The 20900-nt window shown below is 42.1% G+C and overlaps 1 protein-coding gene across 1 annotated transcript; it reads left to right on the top strand.

The window, feature by feature from the left end:
- The first annotated feature begins 1225 nt into the window (after positions 1-1225).
- On the top strand, positions 1226-19488 carry Pate1 (prostate and testis expressed 1). Its single transcript, XM_041656834.1, has 6 exons — positions 1226-1289; positions 2674-2742; positions 17800-17835; positions 18057-18089; positions 18373-18486; positions 19189-19488. The coding sequence occupies exons 1-6, from the start codon at positions 1226-1228 to the stop codon at positions 19320-19322; spliced, it is 450 nt and encodes a 149-aa protein (XP_041512768.1). The 3' UTR covers positions 19323-19488.
- Positions 19489-20900: the final 1412 nt, after the last annotated feature.

Here is a 20900-nt window from a genome sequence, read left to right as displayed (position 1 = left end):
TATCTACCTAAAAACACCTGTATTACACATAAGTGCATATATAAATATACATACATAGTTTAAAAGAAATGTTCTGATCTGGGCTGACAATGTTTGATGTAGGTGGGCCTTCTGTCTATGTGTTATTTTCATTGGTTAATAAAGAAACTGCCTTTGCCTTTTGATAGGGCAGAAAATTAGGTGGGTGGAGTAGACAGAACAGAATGCTGGGAAGAAGGGAAGTGAGCCAGTCGCCATGAGTCAGACGCCATAGCTCTCCTCTCCGAGATGGACGCAGGTTAGAATCTTCCAAGTAAACCACCATCTTGTGGTGCTACACAAATTACTAAATATGGGTTAAAGCAAGATGTGAGAATTAACCAATAAGAGGCTGAAACCAATGGGCCAGACAGTGTTAAAATAAATACTGTTATTATTTAAATAATTCTGTGTAATTATTTTGGGTAAAGCTAGCCAGGAGCCAGGCAGTGGGAAGCAGGCCTGCTTGCCCCATCACTACAAATGCTTCCTTCAAAAGCCAAAGTCCATGTAACCATACACATCAGAAAGCCTCCTTAGATTTGTTGTTGGTCAAGATTGTCCAAGAAATTTCCCCAAAACTACAAGCTATTGCTATTGTCCTTGTCCCCCGAGGTAGAAGGTGAGTCCCTATTGCTGAAGACCCCATGCACTTCAGACACATGGCTTGAACTGGAACTGACCTACAGCCTCCTCCATGAGGACTAGCTCTCATGGTACCAAACAGCTGCATAGAGGCTTCAAGGGAGGAAATCATGACTGGTCCTGGAAGCCGAGCCAACTTTCCAGAACTACTGAAGTCATGAATCAAAGAAGAGAAACCATACCCACCATTTTACTAAACTAGTATGACCCCTAATCACATTCCTAATATTTGTTCTTATGCCCACAGATAAGTACCATCCTCTCCCCTTATCAAGGAAACTTCCCTTTACAACAGAGACTGTTACAGAAAACCACAGCTAATCAAAGTGAAGAATTGCCAGCTCCAACTGATGCATCTGTCTACAACATAATTCCTGCATGTGAGACTCAGGAAGCATTGTGGAAGAGTTAAGGGGACAACTGTGAAAGCCAGACATTGGAAAGACTTTTGTGACCTTGTGTCTCTTGGGAGTGTCTGAAGCTCCACCCATAAATTTTTTTCCAATGTGACTGCCTCAGTAGGAGCTGAACAAGAACAACAGCAACAGGTAGGCTAATATGGATGGGGAAAGCCCACAAGGCCTCAGACCTACACAAAGAAGTACAGACATCTACAGATGCTGAAAGTAAGTGGAACATACACATGTACTCCTAAATATATAAGTAAAACCTGCTTGCTCTGTGTAATGTTCCTTGTACATATGTTTTCAGAGCTGACCATTGATATTAGGTAATCCATTGATAGGCTTCTTCCCTCAGAAACTATTTCTCCTGCTCACTCTCAGAGATCCAAACCACATCTAAATCAAACCACACATTATAAAGGCAGAGTGGTAGCACTGAGTGACAAGAGGTGGGACAGGAAACAAAACAACAAAGAGATGGAAAATAAGGTAATCAAAACTAAATTCACTGTAGTGGTAGGAGCAGCGGGGCTGCGTCCCCAGCACCTCGGCCTCCTGCTAGCTTATGCCTCAAAATAATTACACAGACACTGTATTCTTTTAAACACTGATTGACCCATTAACTCTAGCCCTTACAGGCTAATTCTCATATCCCGATCAACCCATCTCTAATAATCTGTGTAGCATCAGTCTTACCGGAAAAGATTCTATCCTACGTCCATCCTGGGTCTGAGCTTCATGCGTCTGCCTCAGAGAGCAGAGCTATCGCGTCTGCCCGGGAGAGGGGAGCATGGCGTCTCTGAGCTCACTTCCTCTTCCTCCCAGCATTCTGTTCTGTTTACTCCTCCCACCTATGTTCTAACCTATGAGGGCAAGCAGTTTCATTATTTAATTAACCAATGACCTTCCTCCATCAATTCACAGCAAAACAAATAAAATAGATATTTCTATTAGGCTTACAATATTAATATCTTGACTATGACATTAATTTTATTACTATAGACACCTGAGTATTTGGTGGCAGTCAATCCGAGTGTAACAGATATAATAAGCCAGAAGGGCGACTTTGAGCTGCATTCTAGACACTTCTATGGGAAAGAGAGAGAGAGGTATATTACAAGAAACTCACTGTCTAGGGCTGGAAGCATAGCATGGTGATGGGGAACTCAACCAGCATACACAGACCTTGAGTTTGACCCCAGTATGGAGCCAACAGAGTTTTACTTTTAGGTAGTGCATCTGGACATAATACTTGCTCAGGTATTTTCTCAGCCTAGGAGTAAAGGCTGTAATCTCCCATAGCCTTACGCTTTCATCTCTCGGATGCATGTTTTAGTCTTTGGAGGGCCAGACATGTTTTGCTTCTTTTAGGTTTGACTGTACATCCCGAATGTTCTCACAGCTTCTTTTTCGACCTCCATACATCTTGGAACGCTGCCGAGACTTCCAGTGCTTGCTTGTTTGAGTATATCTGGTCCCTATTCCTGCCTGGTTAAGCATTTTGCCTCTCATCTGCTGCCCATCTGAATCTTATCATCAAAGTGTCCTCAGTTCAAGCCCCCAAGGAGTGGATGTTCTGGTCCTAACAGCGTGTGCTGCATCCCAGGTCGTTCCTGGAACAATGTCCTGAGGATCTATGAAGAAATCTCATGTATGCTGGACAAGCTCTCTGGAGGTAAGTAACAAGAATAATAAGAATCAACAAGATAAATGGAGAAATAGGTCATGATTGTTGGCCAGGAAATCAGTCATATAAATACATCAATTTTTTGAAGTTGGTTTTTAAATTTCTTAAGAATTGCAAAAGTAGGGGGCTGAGGGGATGGCTCAGTGGTTAAGAGCATTGCCTGCTCTTCCAAAGGTCCTGAGTTCAATTCCTGGCAACCACATGGTGGCTCACAACCATCTGGAATGAGGTCTAGTGCCCTCTTCTGGCCTGCAGACATACACACAGACAGAATATTGTATACATAATAAATAAATAAATATTTTAAAAAAAAAGAATTGCAAAAGTAGCCAGGCAGTGTTACACATCCCTTTAATCTCAGCGTTCAGAAGGGAAGGCAGAGGCGGCCCTGTTTAGGTACTGAGGAGTTCTATCTGGACGGGTGAGTGTGTGCTATCCAGGGGCAGACTGTCCTGGAAGAGAGCACAAACCCCCTTCCCCCAGCTCCTTCTGCAGGGCTGTCTTTCTTATGCACAACCCAGACCCCCAGCACCCCCCCCCCCAACCCTGCCCTGCTGTATGCTAGAACCAGTGCTCAAGAATAGTTTTCTGCTCCTACACTAAGATGACCCACCCAGAGCGGTGAGTGCCTTCCTACCGGGCAGGCCTCAAGGACCCCCCCCCCCCCGAAAGGGAGCCCAGGTACCTTCAGCTTGTGCTCCAGGGGTGCCTGTGCTCTCATGGATCTCGCCCCACCTGCCCAGTTTTTCTTTTTGTCCCCGGATCATCGGGCTACCAGGTGGCCCTGTTTAGGTACTGAGGAGTTCCATCTGGACGGGTGAGTGTGCGCTATCCAGGGGCGGATTGTCCCCGGAAGAGAGCACAAACCCCCCTCCCCCAGCTCTTTCTGCAGGGCTGTCTTTCTTACACACGACCACGCCCCCACAAGCCTGCATTTTCTGCTAGGTCCTTTGCTCAGGAACAGTTTTCTGCTCCTACACTAAGGCTACCCACCCAGAGAGGTGAGTGTCTGCCTACCGGGCAGGCCTCAAGGACACCCCCCCCCCCCCGAAAGGGAGCACGCACACCTTAAGCTTTTGCGGCAGGGTGTCCTGTGTTCTACTCGTCCCCACCCTGCCCCCCAAGTTCTCCCTTTTGTCTGCGGGTCATTGGACTACCAGGCGTCTATGTTTCGGTGCTGAGGAGTTCCATCTGGACCGGATGGTTCCTGAAGAGTTACACCCAGAGAGTCAGTCACAGCAAAGACTGGACCAAGACACCAGGCCTCTCCTGGCTCCATTTGAAGGAAGAGATAGGAAGGCGCCAAGGCAAGAATTCCTCCAACAACCTGAAAGGCAACATGACATCACCAGAATCCAGGGATCCCAAAATAAGAACAATTGTAAACCCTACTCTAGAAGAATTAGAAGAAATTGACTCAAAAGTGAATTATATGAAAATAATAGAAGACTTTAAACAGGAGGTGAAAAACTGTCATAAACAATTAGAGATCACAAACAAAAAGGTAGAGGAAATGAATAAATCGCTCAAAGATACCCAAGAAAACCAAGAGAAACAAGAAAAAGCAATCAAACAGGTAAGGGAAGCGGTTGAAGACATGAAGAATGAAATGGAAGTAATGAAGAAAACACAAACCGAGGGAAGGATCAAGATGGAAAACCTGGGTAAATGAACAGGAAATACAGAGACAAGTACTACCAACAGATTACAAGAGATAGAAGAAAGAATTTCAGACACTGAAGATACCGTAGAGAAAATAAACACATTGATCAAAGAAAACAGCAAAGCCAAAAAATTCTCATCACAAAACATTCAGGAAATCTGAGACACAATAAAAAGACCAAACTTAAGAATACTTGGGATAGAAAAAGGAGAAGTACAGCTCAACGGTCCAGAAAATATATTTAATAAAATTATAGAAGAAAACTTTCCCAACCTAAAGAAGGATATTCCTTTAAAGGTTCAAGAAGCATACAGAACACCGAATAGACTGGACCAAAAAAAAATCTCCTCACCATATAATAATCAAAACACAAAACATACAGAATAAAGAAAGAATATTAAGAGCTGCAAAGGAAAAAGGCCAAGTTACTTATAAAGGTAAACCTATCAGACTTACACATGATTTCTCTATGGAAACAATGAAAGCCAGAAGGTCCTGGATAGATGTACTGCAGAAACTAAGAGACCATGGATGCAAGCCCAGACTACCATACCCAGCCAAGCTTTCGTTCACTATAAATGAAGAAAACAAAATTTTCCAGGATAAAAACAAATTTAAACAATACGTAACCACAAATCCAGCCTTACAGAAAGTAATAGAAGGAAAATCACTAACCAAGGAGTCCAACAATAACCACAATAACTCAGACATCTAGAGACCCTTCACCAGCACAACACAAAGAAAGGAAACACACAAACTCTACTACTAAAAAAGTGACCGGAGTTAACAACCACTGGTCATTAAAATCACTTAATGTCAATGGGCTCCACTCACCTATAAAAAGGCACAGGCTAAGAGATTGGATACAAAAACAGGATCCAACATTCTGCTGTTTACAAGAAACACACCTTAACCACAAAGACAGGCACCTACTCAGAGTAAAGGGATGGGAAAAAGTTTATCAAGCAAATGGACCTAAGAAACAAGCAGGTGTGGCCATACTAATTTCTAACAAAGTTAACTTCAAACTTAAATCAATCAGAAGAGATGGAGAGGGACATTTTATACTCATAACAGGAACAATTCATCAGGATGAAGTCTCAATCCTGAATATCTATGCCGCTAATATAAAAGCACCCACGTACATAAAAGAAACATTACTAAAACTCAAGGCTGCCATCAAACCACACACACTAATAATAGGAGACTTCAACACTCCTCTCTCACCAATGGACAGGTCAATCAGACAGAAACCTAACAGAGAAATAAGAGAATTAATGGAGGTAATGAATCAAATGAACTTAACAGACATCTATAGAAAATTCCACCCAAATAGGAAAGAATATACCTTCATCTCTACAGCACATGGAACCTTCTCGAAAAATGACCACATACTTGGTAACAAAGCAAACTTCCACAGTTACAAAAAAAAATATTTGTAACCTCCTGTGTCTTATCAGATCACCATGGATTAAAGTTAGAATTCAACTACAATGCTACCCCCAGGAAGCCTACAAACTCATGGAAACTGAACTGTCAACTACTGAACCACACCCGGATCAAGGAAGAAAGAAAGAAAGAAATTAAAGTCTTCCTCGAATTCAATGAAAATAAAGAAACAACATACTCAAACTTATGGGACACTATGAAAGCAGTCCTGAGAGGAAAGTTCATAGCACTAAGTGCCCTCGTAAAGAAAACAGAAAAAGCACACATTGGAGACTTAACAGCCCACCTGAAAGCTCTAGAAAAAAAAGAAGCAGACTCACCTAGGAGGAGTAGAAGACTGGAAATAATCAAACTGAGGGCTGAAATCAACAAAATATAAACACAGAAAACAATCCAAAGAATCAATGAAACAAAAAGCTAGTTCCTGGAGAAAATCAACAAGATTGATAAACCCCTATCCAAACTAATCAAATGGCAGAGAGAGAATATGCAAATTAATAGGATCAGAAATGAAAAGGGGGACATAACCACAGACACAGAGGAAATTCAGAGAATCGTTAGATCTTACTACAAAAGCCTGTATGCCACAAAACTGGAAAATGTAAAAGAAATGGACACTTTTTTAGATAAATACCATATACCAAAGTTAAACCAGGACCAGGTGAACAATCTAAACAGACCTGTTAGGCGCGAAGAATTAGAAACCATTATCAAAAACCACCCTACCAAAAAAAGCCCAGTACCAGATGGTTTCAATGCGGAATTTTATCAGAACTTCCAAGAAGTCCTAATACCTATACTCCTTAATGTATTTCACAATATATAAACAGAAGGGTCATTGCCAAATTCCTTTTATGAAGCTACAGTCACTCTGATAACAAAACCACACAAAGACTCAACCAAGAAAGAGAATTTCAGGCCAATCTCACTCATGAATATCGACACAAAAATCCTCAACAAAATACTGGCAAACCGTATCCAAAAACACATTAGGAAAATTATCCATTATGATCAAGTAGGCTTCATCCCAGAGATGCAGGGCTGGTTCAACATATGAAAATATATCAATGTAATCCATCATATAAATAAACTGAAAGAAAAAACCATATGATCATTTCATTAGATGCTGAAAAAGCATTTGACAAAATTCAACATCCCTTTATGATAAAAGTATTGGAGAGATTAGGGATACAAGGGTCATACCTACATATAATAAAAGCTATATATAGCAAGCCGACAGCTAACATTAAATTAAATGGAGAGAAACTCAAAGCCATCCCACTAAACTCAGGAACACGACAAGGCTGTCCACTCTCACCATACCTCTTCAATATAGTGCTTGAAGTTCTAGCAATAGCAATAAGACAACATAATGGGATCAAGGGGATTCGAATTGGAAAGGAAGAAGTGAAACTATCGTTATTTGCAGATGATATGATAGTCTACATAAGCGACCCCCAAAACTCCACCAAAGAACTTTTACAGCTGATAAACACCTTTAGTAATGTGGCAGGATACAAGATCAACTCCAAAAAATCAGTCGCCCTCTTATACACAAAGGATAGGGAAGCAGAGAGGGAAATTAGAGAAGCTTCACCTTTCACGATAGCCACGAACAGCACAAAATATCTTGGGGTAACTCTAACCAAGGAAGTGAAAGATCTATTTGACAAGAACTTTAAGGCATTGAAGAAAGAAATTGAAGAGGATACCAGAAAGTGGAAAGATCTCCTTGCTCTTGGATTGGGAGGATCAACATAGTAAAAATGGCAATTCTACCAAAGGCAATTTATAGATTCAATGCAATCCCCATCAAGGTCCCATCAAAATTCTTCACAGATCTTGAGAGGACAATAATCAACTTTATATGGAAAAACAAAAAACCCAGGATAGCCAAAACAATCCTATACAATAAAGGATCTTCTGGAGGCATTACCATCCCTGACTTCAAACTCTATTACAGAGCTACAGTAATGAAAATAGTGTGGTACTGGCATAAAAACAGAGAAGTCGACCAATGGAATCATATAGAAGACCCGGATTTTAACCCACAAACCTATGAACACCTCATTTTCGACAAAGGAGCTAAAAGTATACAATGGAAGAAAGAAAGCATCTTCAACAAATGGTGCTGGCACAACTGGATGTCAACCTGTAGAAGAATGAAAATAGACCCATATCTATCACCATGCACAAAACTCAAGTCCAAATGGATTAAAGACCTCAATATCAGTCAGAACACACTGAACCTGATAGAAGAGAAAGTGGGAAGTACCCTACAACAGATGGGCACAGGAGATCGCTTCCTAGGTATAACCCCAGCAGCACATACATTAAGGGCAACATTGAATAAATGGGACCTACTAAAACTGAGAAGCTTCTGTAAAGCAAAGGACACTGTCACTAAGACAAAAAGGCAACCTACTGACTGGGAGAAGATCTTCACCAACCCTGCAACAAACAAAGGTCTCATCTCCAAAATATATAGAGAACTCAGGAAACTAGACTTTAAAATGCTAACTAACCCAATTAAAAAATGGGGCACTGAACTGAACAGAGAATTCTCAACAGAAGAAGTTCAAATGGCCAAAAGACACTTAAGGTCATGTTCAACCTCCTTAGCAATCAGGGAAATGCAAATCAAAACAACTTTGAGATATCATCTTACACCTGTCAGAATGGCTAAAGTCAAAAACACCAAGGATAGCCTTTGCTGGAGAGGCTGTGGAGGAAGGGGTACCCTCATCCATTGCTGGTGGGAATGCAATCTTGTGCAACCACTTTGGAAAGCAGTGTTTCGGTTTCTCAGGAAATTCGGGATCAACCTACCCCTGGACCCAGCAATACCACTCTTGGGAATATACCCAAGAGATGCCCGATCATATGACAAAAGCATTTGTTCAACTATGTTCATAGCAGTATTATTTGTAATAGCCAGAACCTGGAAACAACCTAGATGCCCTTCAATGGAAGAATGGATGAAGAAAGTGTGGAATATATACACATTAGAGTACTACGCTGCGGTAAAAAAAAATGACTTCTCGAATTTTGAATGCAAATGGATGGAAATAGAAAACACTATCCTGAGTGAGGTAACCCAGACCCAAAAAGATGAACATGGGATGTACTCACTCATAATTGGTTTCTAGCCATAAATAAGGGTCACGGAGTCTACAATTGGTGAACCTAAAGAAGCTAAATAAGAAGGTGAACCCAAGGAAAAACATATAGTTATCCTCTTGCCTATGGGAAGTAGACAAAATTGCCGGGGAGAAAAGTGGGATCTTGGGGTTGGGTTGGGTGGGGGTAAGGGGAGATGGGGAGAGAAAAGTGAGAAGGGGAGGATGGGGGGAACTTGGGGAAACAGGATGATTGGGATAAAGGAAGACTGGATAGGGGAGCATGGAAGCACAATTCTTAGTTAAGGGAGCCACCTTAGGGCTGGCAAGAGACTTGAACCTAGAGTGGCTCCCAGGAGCCCAAGGCAATGTCCCCAGTTAGTTCCTTGGGCAGATGAGGATAGGGAACTTGAACGACCCTATCCTATAGCAATACTGACGAATATCTTGCATATCACCATAGAACCTTCATCTGGTGATGGATGGAGATAGAGACATAGACCCACACTGGAGCACTGGACTGAGCTCCCAAGGTCCCAATGAGGAACAGAAGGAGGGAGAAGATGAGCAAGGAAGTCAGGACCACAAGGGGTGCACCCACCCACTGAGACAGTGGAGCTGATCTATTGGGGAGCTCACCAAGGCCAGCTGGACTATGACTGAAAAAGCATGGAATAAAACCAGACTCTCTGAGCATGGCAAACAATGAGGGCTGATGAGAAGCCAAGGACAATGGCATGGGGTTTTGATCCTACTACATGTTCTGGCTTTGTGGGTGCCTAGCCATTTTGGATGTTCACCTTCCTAGATATGGACGGAGGGGGGAGGACCTTGCACTTTCCACAGGGCAGGGAACCCTGACTGCTCTTTGGACTGGAGAGGGAGGGGGAGAGGAGTGGGGGGAGGGGGAGAAGGGTGGGAGGAGGGGGAGGGAAATGGGAGGCTGGGAGGAGGGGAAAACTTTTTATTTCCTTTTCTCAATAAAAAAAATAAATAAAATAAAATAAAAAGAAGGGAAGGCAGAGGTAGGAGGATCTCTGAGTTCAAGGCCAGCCTGGTCTACAGAGTTAGTTCCAGGACAGCCAAAGCTACACAAAGAAAGCCTGTCTCAGGGAGAGAAAAAAAAGAATTGCAAAACATTGAAAAATAATTTCTGTATTCCTTTCATGTAGCTTTCCCAACAGTGCCATCTTCAAACACTATGATGCAACTTCTAGACCAGGAAATAGAAGTACAATAGTGCTAAATGGAAACTTGTTTGTGTTTTGTCAGTAGGACCTATACTCATTTAGGATGCATCGTTATGGAATTTGTGTAAAATGCCCTAAAATCAAGACACATGCTGTCCATCATTGCCAAGAAACTCTGTGGTGTTAGAGTCAATTTTTCTACCTAGATCCAGTTCTGTGGTCTTTGCCACTCATAATTTTGCTGTTCTGAGACTATTCTACAGGTCGAATCATAAAATGCATAATCACTTTGGAGAAAACTTTTCATTCTGTATGATATTTTTGCTATATTTATTAATCATTCATTTTCTTTTGTTTTGAATAATCTGCCATTATGCCACTGATTCATTTACCCCTTCACCATTTGAGAATGCCAGTGTTTTTCCCAGTTTAGAGCTGATACAAATGAAGTTCCTGCAACCATTCTTTTGTAGAATTTTTTTTATAATAAGTTTATGGTTTTCCTTTTTCCCTTCCTCTAGGATGGAAACATTATATTACATGGAGTTAAGGAAGGCAAACACAAAAAGAAGTTTGATTTTCTTCAAATAAAATAGTATACCTTTCCAGTTAAGCATCAATGGTTGCATGGGACATAGGGATTAATCTGGAGAAAGGTCACAGTGGCTGGCCTGATGCTGAAGGACCACCCTGGTGCTAAGTCAGTCCTGAAGTCCGAGGCCAGCCTTGACCTGGGGTCCATAGCACTGCCCTGATCCCAGTGCTAAGAGTTTTATCCTCGTACTGGAGATGAAATACTTAGACCTAGAATTTGAGTCATAATGGCCGGCTTAATGCAGGATTTTGTTGGGGCACATTCTTAGTCCCCTTCCTGTCCCCAGAAAGAGATTCATACTTATCCTTTCCCAGTCTCCCCCCTACTCTCTCTGCTCTCCTTTCTCCCCTCCCTCCCTCCATCTCTTCTATGTTTCCTCTGTGTGAGGGAGGAGAGGCGAGTTTGGTAATGAGAAGTTAAATTCCGTGCCCTTTATAAAGTACCTGTCCTTATTTATTTCTGTGATACACCCCACTGCTGGAATGCCAGAGCTTAAATCTTTCCCTTCTTGGAAAACACCTTTGTGTGGCCACCCATGGAAGCTTGTGTGAAGGACAAGCACTAGTAAAGTCTGATCTGCCATCTTGGTGATATCCTTGACATTTACACTTTTTCAATTTTTTTTATTTCTTTGAGAATTTCTTACAATATATTTTGATTATATTCTTGCCCCTCTTCAAACTGCTCCTTGATCTTCCATGACCTCCCTACATACCCAACTTCACGTTCTTTCTCTTGTGTAAAGACAAAAGTATGGAGTCCCATTTGTACTGGCTGACTATTCCTAACCATGGGACCTGCCTAAGAGTACAAGTAATATACCCAGTGTGATTTTATTGGAGAAGACAGAGTCTCCTTTCCCCAGCAGCTGCCAATGACAAACAGCTTCTTGGATAGGGGTGGGCCTTCATACCCACTCCCCGTCTTCCATGCTGGCTTGAGCTTGGGCAGGTACTACACATGCCTGTCACCCTTTCTGTGAGTTCATGTGTGCACCAGCTCTGTTGTGTCTTTGGAGCTACCTACCACCTTCTGGCTCCAAATTCCTTCCACCTTCTCTTCTGCATGGGATCAAGGAAGTCCCATAATACTTAACATGGAGGAGTGTGATGTAGACATCCTATATAGGGCAGAACACTTCAAAGGCTCTTTTTCTCTTCATGCTATCCAATTATGGGTTCTTCTTCTTCTTCCTCCTCTTCCTCTTCCTCTTCCTCTTCCTCTTCCTCTTCTTCTTCTTCTTCTTCTTCTTCTCTTCTTCTTCCTCCTCCTCCTCCTCCTCCTCCTCCTCCTCCTCCTCCTCCTTCTCCTCCTTCTCCTCTTCCTCCTCCTCCTCCTTCTTCTTCTTCTTCTTCCAGAATTTGAAACAGTTCATTAAGGAAGAAAAACTCTAAGAATGCTAATGAGTTGCGGAAGAGCTTGTATTCAGGAGTCCTGGGCTACAAATTTCATGACATGTTACAGGACATTCGTCTATTTTTGTTGTTGCTGCTGTGTTTACCCTACTCATGTTTTCTATTTATGTAATTATTCTGTTAATAAGGCAGATTGCATTGATGAATTTTATATCCTGAATTAACCTGATGCTAAAACCCCTTTTTATCAAGATATATAATATTTTTAATAAATTTGACTATCATAAGGTTTGTAGAAAATTTGATGGTATTTACAGCTATATTCACTAATGTTATTAAAATTTAGTTTTCTTTTCCTATAATTTTTTGTAGTTTAAGGATGGGACCACACTATCCCTGTATAATGAATTGGGAAGATTTTACCACTTGTCTGTGCTTTTGAGTTTTTGAAGCGTTGATGCTTATTTTTCATGAAGCATCCGGTGGAATCCACCAATGGAACTGCCTAAGCCTGAACTTTCCTTTGTAGAACACTTTTGATTGCTAATTGGGTATATTTACTTGTTGAATATTTTTCAAATTTATACTTATTCCTGAGTAAATTTGGCTATTTCATCTTTCAAGGAGCATATTTATTTCACCTAGGTGTCTAATTTGATTGTGCATGGCTATCAATCATGTTCCTTTATAGCCCTTTCTGCTTCTGCAGAGTCAGAAATAATTTGCCATTTTTCATTCTCAGTGTCGTACATTTCTCTCCCTCTTTCTTTAGCTTCATGAGCTGTGCTAAAGGTCTTTCAACATTGCTTTATTCAAAGAACCAATGCTTGCTTTCATTGACTTCTCAAGCTTGTTCATTTGTTTTTAATTATGTGCACATATATGGGGGGTGTTTAAAAATGTGCCTTTGGAGACCAGAAGAACACACTGGATCCCCTGAGGCTGTAGTTACAGAACAATGTGAGCCACTCAACCTAGGTTCTGTAAGAACAGTGTGTGCATTTAATCAGTAAGCCATTACTTCCACCCACCATTGCTTTTCTATTTAATGTTTTGTTTATTTCAGTTCAGATCTCTAATCTTATCTTCATTTTTGTTGGCTTGGATTTCAGTTGTTTTTGTTTTTCCCACTTCTTAAGGTAAAACTTAAGGTTATTTATCTGAAATATTTCTTCTTTGATCAAAAACCTTAAGTTAAAAAGGAAAGAATCTAGAACAATTCTAGTAAAGAATGTGAATAAAGACACTGAAATTATGAAAAGGAGGCAAATCGAAATTCACAAGCCTACTGCTGGCAGGCCATGCAGAGCTGTCTGGTGTGGTACCCCCTTTCTATTGAAAGTAAGGAGCACTTCATTTCTCCTTAGCTAGGGCCACCCTTAGAAATTGTTCTCAGGAGACACACAGGTTTATTGTATTGATACAGTCTATTGAAAAGCTCAGATAACTTCATTTAATCCTTATGCTATCACAGGAACAGTAAATAAATCATTGGGCTTTTTCATATTTGGAATCCAGATCTACCTCCTCAGACACCTCGCTGTCATTCATATCCTCGCCAGTCCTCAGCACAAGAGAAGGTATTCTGTGGAAGTGTGAAGATGACAGGCAATTTGGGGGTTCCTGACAGTCTGAGACCTGGCTGATCTCATGACAGAAGAAAGTAAATATGAACACTCTCCAAAGACACATGTGTGTTCTTTCTTGGATTAGTACATATTATCTAGATATTTTCTACTCCCCGTATCATCCATGAAGGTAGAAACTTGGTTTTGTTGGGTTTTGTTGGTTTTGTTCTTTGGTTTTTTTTTTTCTTTTCCCTGTCACACAAAAGTATGTTCTCTGCTTCCCTGAGGCTGTGAAATAGGCTGTTCTGTTTTTTTTTTTTTGAATAGAAATAGTTAATTTTTATTTATTTTTGTTGCTTTTCCCTACTTATTTTTTTAATTTATTTATTTATTAAGGATTTCTGCCTCCTCCCTGCCACCGCCTCCCATTTCCCTCCCCCTCCCCCGATCAAGTCCCTCTCCCTCATCAGCTGGAGGAGCAATCCGGGTTCCCTGACCTGTGGGAAGTCCATGGACCGCCCACCTCCATTCAGGTTTAGTAAGGTGAGCATCCAAACTGCCTAGGCTCCCACAAAGCCAGTACGTGCAGTAGGATCAAAAACCCATTGCCATTGTTCTTGAGTTCTCAGTAGTCCTCAAGGAGACAGAGACAGAGACCCACATTGGAGCACCGGACAGAAATCTCAAGGTCCAAATCAGGAGCAGAAGGAGAGGGAGCACGAGCAAGGAACTCAGGACCGCGAGGGGTACACCCACACAATGAAATAGGCTGTTCTTATCTGACCACTACTTCAAACGCTGATGAAGAAGTTGTTCTTTCCCACACTGGGTCATCAGTAGATATCCCGTGGGCACTGGGCACATTCCAGAAAACTGAGGCATTGCAATGGAACAACAGCTGAGGCTCTTTCTCTTTGTTCCGTGATCACTCAGGCAATCTGTTCACACTGAGATCTCATTCCTCCAAATCAACCGTTCACCGCCAGCCTCACTGACCTATCCAGCAAGGTCACTATGCGAAGACATTTCCACCACCAGTGAAACTACGGATTTTTGTATACCTTATGAAGAATAAAATTATTTTTATTGTACATCTGTGTATATGCGTGATGTGTTTGTGTGCGTATGTGAGCGAGCGTATGTGCGTGCACATGTGTGCATATGCTACAACACATAGAAGTCAGAGGACAACTTTGTGTAATCAATTCTCTCCCCTCCTTCCATTTCCACCTTTATAGGAGTCCCAGAGACTGAACCCATGCCACAAGGCTCATAGGGGAAGTCCCTGTACCCATTGAGCCATCTCACCAACCCTAGATCTATTTAATAACAAACAAACAAGAAAATAAAAACAATCATTCATCAATGGAAGAATTGGTTAATGAAAAATGTGGTAAGAAACCAATAAAATTTTACTCAACTGTAAGGGAAAACAAAATTATGAAATTTGTAGGTAAATAGATGGAACTGGAAATTTTATCCTAAGCAAACAACACAAGCCTGAAAGACAGACCTGCAAGCTTTCTTTCATGTGCAGATCCTAGCTTCTGGTCTTTAGACTTCTGAGTTTAACTCAGAAAACCTGTAGAAGGCAGGAAATGAGCCTGCAGTTGAGAACACATCCTGCTTTGGGAAAGGACCTGAATTTGTCTCCTAGTACCCATGTCAAGCAGCTCATAACCACCTACATAACCTAAGCTCCAGGGAATTCTAAACCCTCTGGTAACGTCCTCAGGCACCTATACTCACATACACACATATGCATAATTGAAAATAAAGTAAATATTTGTTAAAGAGTCCAGGAAACTAGTAAAGGATCATGAGAGTGAAAGATGTTTCAAGGGAGATGGCACAGCAGAGTATAGGTGATGTGAAGACAGGGAGCGGGTAATGCTGGCAAGCGGAGAATGTTAACCAGGTATGAGAGTAGAGAAATGAGAAAGAGAGAAAATCAAAAGGGTGAGTTGATCAAAATGATGTGTGCATTGAAAAGCCATATAGAAGCTTGATGTTAAGAATATGACGATCCAGTTCTCACCCCTAAACACATAGTATAATCAATGGAATCATAAGCTCATGGCAGAAGTAGGTACCTGTGATAAGCCTGCACAAGACTGCCTCTGTCACCAACCAATCACAGATTAGGGAGTGGCCTCTGCAGTCCTGTCCTTCCAAGCTGGGCTGAGGACTTCCTCTAATGGGTTCTGAGGGAAGGACAAGAATTGTCTTCAAGTTCTGAGCCCAGTGGTGACCACCATGTTCCAGTGGATAGTTCCAGACTAGCGAAAACACAAATGGCCCTGGATGAATGAAGAGGGTCACAAACAAAGCCAAAAGACAGGAATGTGGGAAAGGATTTGTAGAAAGGCAGGAGTAATGGGGTCATGGGAGGAAAAGAGGGGTAAGGGTGACAGTAATAAGAATACACTATAAGTAGGTGGTGGTGGTGCTTGCATTTAATACCAGCACTTGGGAGGCAGAGGCAGGCAGATCTCTGTGAGTTCAAAGCTAGACTGATCAACAAAGCAAATTCCAGCACAGCCAGAGCTGTTATACAGAAAATCTCTGTCTCAAGAAAAGAAAGAAAGAAAGAAAGAAAGAAAGAAAGAAAGAAAGAAAGAAAGGCACTTCATATATATGTATGAAAAGGCATACATACATACATATACATGCATATTTGCCAAAGGACAAATTTAATAAAAGATTTCAATTTGGCAATTCTATTATTTTACTTATTTACTTACTTTTTACATTTATTTATTTATTCTGTTGGGAAGAGGGAAGCATTGTGTACTCCTGCACATTTGTGTTGGGGGCAGCTTTCAGGAGCCAGTTCTATATGTCCTTCATGTGGATTCTGAGGCTGGAACTCAGGTCGTCAGGCTTGGTAGCAAGCACCTTACTCACTGAACCCCCTTGGATCCTTCTTTTAAATATGTATGAGCTATGCCAAGAACAGATGGACACATTTGTTTCTTTCCACAGTGTAAGACTTTATTAACTAAACTTATTGTTATAAATTCAGAAACTACATCTGATTTCATGGCTTTAGTTCGCTCAGCTATGGTCAATAACATTTTCTTTTATTCAAATCTTAATCACCAATATTAACTATCAGATCATGAATTATAACTCTCCCTTTTCCTCCCTCTCTTCTTCTCCCCCCCTCTGTGTGTGTGTGTGATATCTCCCTCCCCCCTCATGTGTATGTGTATGTTACCTCCCTCCCTCCCTCCCTCCCTTCCTCTCTCCCTCCCCCTCCCTCTCTCTCTTTTGTGTGTGTGTGTTTACAGAATGGCTGTAAAAGTGTTAGAAGCTCTTAAGGGATCAAATGGGCTGCAATGAAGACAGAAGCAAAGAGCTGAGGCACACCAAAGAAAATGTCTCTGTAGAAGACCAGATAAGGAATTATACTGGCCAGGCATGGTAGTACAAGTATGTGCACAGACGTGTTTAACACATGAACTGTAAATGATGACACTTTAATAGGATAAAGGTGCTCTCAGGAGAGCAGGCACTTGGTGTGTATCAGAAATCCTGAGAGTCGGAATAAATCAAGTCTAGGACTTTCCTAGTCAGTCTCTTTCCCCCAAAGTTACAAAGAAAAGAAATTAAAGTGGTCGATTTTTTTAGGACCAGGGCATACCTTTCAATGACTTCCCGAGTGTCCCACCCCTAACTCCTACTGAAGCAGCCCAACCTCACCAGTGTATAAATAGTGACACTTCCTGCCCTAACTTGAACTTTTCTGCCTCCAAAATGGGCAAGCCTCACTTAACGGGATATCTCATCTTACTCTGCTATTTGAAGGGTGAGTCCTGAGAGTCACCAATTGCTGAGCAAAGTCCAAGATCCAGCAATGGGTGAGAAGTCCCATGATGCAGGTCAGCCGTGGTAAGCCAGCAGAAAGAGCAGCCCCTGTGTTCTGTGCCTTCCACTCACCCTGTATTAGATCACTAGGACCATAACCAAAGCCCTGTTGCCCACAGGAGAAAGTTGATGATTTACTAACAGTTTGAGAGATTCCTGGAAGTTGTGAAATAGGGTTGGAAAAGTATACTCTCTTCAGAGAGTATGATTTTCATCTTTTTGGTTTTTTCCAACAGTTTTCTCTGCGTCATTTCCACATGAGATAGACAAATGTGAGTAAAAAAAAAAAAACGGATGTGAAGATGAGTAAGAAGGAAGAATCCAGTAGGAGTGGAGTGGGGTGGACACTGAGGGCTCAAAGTAAACCACAAATAGACATAATTCCCACACTCAGCAAGCTAGAAGACAGAATGAGCCCTAGGGGGAAAGGGAAAGCCAACGGTGTAAATCTCAGACAGAAGTGCTGACTCACTCTCTTGTCTCACATGAGCAGCAGATAAAGTACTCGTTCATGAAAATAACAACGGTGAGTACAAAGGAACCCTAGCCTGACCGTCTTGGCACTATGCTTCTTTGTCCTTCTGCTTCCCCTCTCTGTCCCTACCATCTTCCACACTGGATCTTCTGAGACTTCACATGAACTCCTGCCACGCTTTTGGTTTCTCCCATTCTAAAAGAGACACATAACCATGCTTGGAGGGGGGTTGGGGCCCATGATGGTGACAAAGTCTTCCAGTGCTAAGTATGCTTCAAACTTGAAATGGAGGGGATCTTTCATGGTAGTGTCATTGCTCGTGTCTCTCTTCAAGTTGTGCAGTGTAGGATGTGCCACCTCCAGTTCCCTGGGGAAAAGTGCTCTAGAGGAAGAGGAATATGTACCGCAACAGCAGAAGAGGCCTGTATGGTGGGAAAGATGTACAAAAGTAAGTGGTGCGGTAATGAGGAAAAGATGGGGAAGAAGAAGCAGGATGTGTGGGCCGCGGGGATGAACACGGGAACTTCCGGTTACTACAGACAGCCTCACTTCTAAGGTAGCTCGTAATATCACTCCTGTGATTCACTATAATGAAGGAGAAGTGGAAATAGCTGCTGAAGCTAACGTAAAATTCAAGGCTACAGGAAGAAGCCTGAAGAGATGGGGGGGGGCAGAATGCTGGAAAGAAAGGATGTAATACTCACCCTCAGGAGAGCAGCCATTTGGTAATGAAAGCAGCCCTCTGTGTACCTACCCAGGCTTTTTCAAGAATGGGATTCCAAGCTATGGAAAGAAGGGGGCCAGTGTCAGCAATATGCCCTGGTTGCATCTCTTTCTGAATAAGGTTATATAAGATTTCTCTAGTTTTGTACCCTCAGTGACACTCAAGCCTTGAGATTCTCTGTAGAAGCCTCTCTCTTAGCTAACCCCTTTTCTCATGACCTTCCTACTGCCAATGAAGTCTTAAAACTGCACGGCTATTTCTTTTCTTCTGGGTAGCCACCAACTTCCAATGCCTTCCAATCCCTCCTGTCTGGATAATGGATCATGACACTGCATGGTGATGCCTAGATGCCAGTGTGGGTTGGAGAGAGGTTGGTTTACAGAAGCATTTGCCGGACTTGCTGATCTGTTCTTCCCTCTTCTGCAGGGGATGGTACCATCTGGTTAAACTTCATGGGCTGCTTAAAGAACTGTGCCAATGTGAAAAACATAAGGTGGGGCCCCTATCTGGTAAACTTCAGGTGCTGCCGGGGCTATGACATGTGCAACGAAACATTTTAGACGTGCTTTAACATCTGGGTGAAGGGATGGCTTCTCCACAAGGACTCCCTGTGGCTAGCACTACATTTAGAAGGACTGCAAGCACGTGACTCTGCCACCTACGTGTAAGAGGAAATGCACCCTTTCTCTGAAGAGCCTTCCCATTCCGAAATCAATAAAAAGTGAATAAATACAACCTTATTATAGAGATCAGCATGTGTTTGAGTTGTTAGTAAACCCATTGGATGGCCAAGTACTCACGACAAAAGAAATAATTAAAATGCAAATGATGCTCCTTCTTTTCCTTTCTTCTATTTTATGGCATAATGTTTTTTAAATTTTGTATTACCATGTAAAATTGTTATGCACAATAATTGGTTTTAATGTGACATTTACATACATGGATAGAATGTATTCCAATCAAACTCACCCTGTTACTCTCCCTTGTCCTCCACTCCACCCATCACCTCCTCAACTACCCTGCCCCTTCGACTTTCACTTCTTGAGTGTGTGCAGTTTGGTAGTTTTAATTACTGTTTACTTAGGGTTTCTATTGCTGTGAAGAGACACCATGACCACCACAATTCTTATAAAGAAAACATTTAATTAAGGGTGGCCACTTACATTTTCAGAGGTTCTATCTATTGTGATCATGAAGGAGGAGAAGCATGGTAGCATGCAGGCAGATGTGATGCTGGAGCTGAGAATGCTACATCTTGACTCAGACACAACAGGAAGTTGATTGACTGTCACACTGAGGGAAGCTTAAGAAAAAGAGTCCTCAAAGCCCACCCCCAGAGTGACACATTTCCTCCCACAAGGCCACACCTACTCCAACAAAGTCACACCTCCTAATAGTGTCTCTTTCTCGAGATTATGGGGGCCAAATACATTCAAACTACCACAAAGAGGATCATCTTTGAAAGGTTCTTTACAGGCATGAAGAAAGCATCTCTCCTTTTCCCAATAGTCACATTCTCTTTGGTCTTTCATCCAGGTGACAGTTCCTTCTTTCTCCACACCTGACTCATGACTCCACTTCATAATGCTGAAACCCCAGCAGAGTACAGCTGTAATAGGGCCCATTCTGCAATCCACAGTGTGACGGAGAAGACTTGGCAAATCCTCTGCTCTAGGCTCCGGTGCCCAGATAGATGGAAGGGAGCACTACAGTAGTAGCCAGAGAAATCCAGTCACATCATCTTGACTTGTTATGTCCTTCACAACATTTCCCTGAAACAGGGAATGGATAGTTGGTCCTATCCAGTGACTGGGCCCATTGAACAGCCAGTGGTGTCCCTGGACTTAGAAGCTGACTAAATCTGGCAGGAGCTGATGCTCCCTCGCTTTAGTTAATATGGAAGGTGGAGGAAGGAGGAAGACTTTCCAGAACGAACTACGAAAACTTTCCCCGCACCACCCATCACCAAATTCTGTCATCCAGGGTGACTGAATATGCACACTTAACACTTCCGTTCTTACTGTTGCGGTAGCATAAGGAGCCCTAGTTCATCAGAGTACACACCTCAAATCCTTGGAAACATTTCATTGCGGACAGGTAAAAATGCTAAGAACACAATCATTTGTTCTGACTTCTAA

The sequence above is a fragment of the Microtus oregoni genome, unplaced genomic scaffold (assembly GCF_018167655.1).
Source record: "Microtus oregoni isolate MIOR12 unplaced genomic scaffold, Mior012 000008F_ref0000371, whole genome shotgun sequence".
Taxonomy (NCBI): Eukaryota; Metazoa; Chordata; class Mammalia; order Rodentia; family Cricetidae; genus Microtus; species Microtus oregoni.
Note: the sequence above shows the minus strand (reverse complement) of the source record. Positions and strands in the feature narration are given on the sequence as shown.

Excerpts from the sequence above, each read along its gene's own strand:
- Pate1 (XM_041656834.1), top strand. The coding sequence starts at position 1,226 with ATGGGGAAAGCCCACAAGGCCTCAGACCTACACAAAGAAGTACAGACA. Across the intron at positions 18,090-18,372 it reads CGTTCATGAAAATAACAACG|TTGTGCAGTGTAGGATGTGC; the intron begins GTGAGTACAAAG and ends TCTCTCTTCAAG. Across the intron at positions 18,487-19,188 it reads GGTGGGAAAGATGTACAAAA|GGGATGGTACCATCTGGTTA; the intron begins GTAAGTGGTGCG and ends CCTCTTCTGCAG.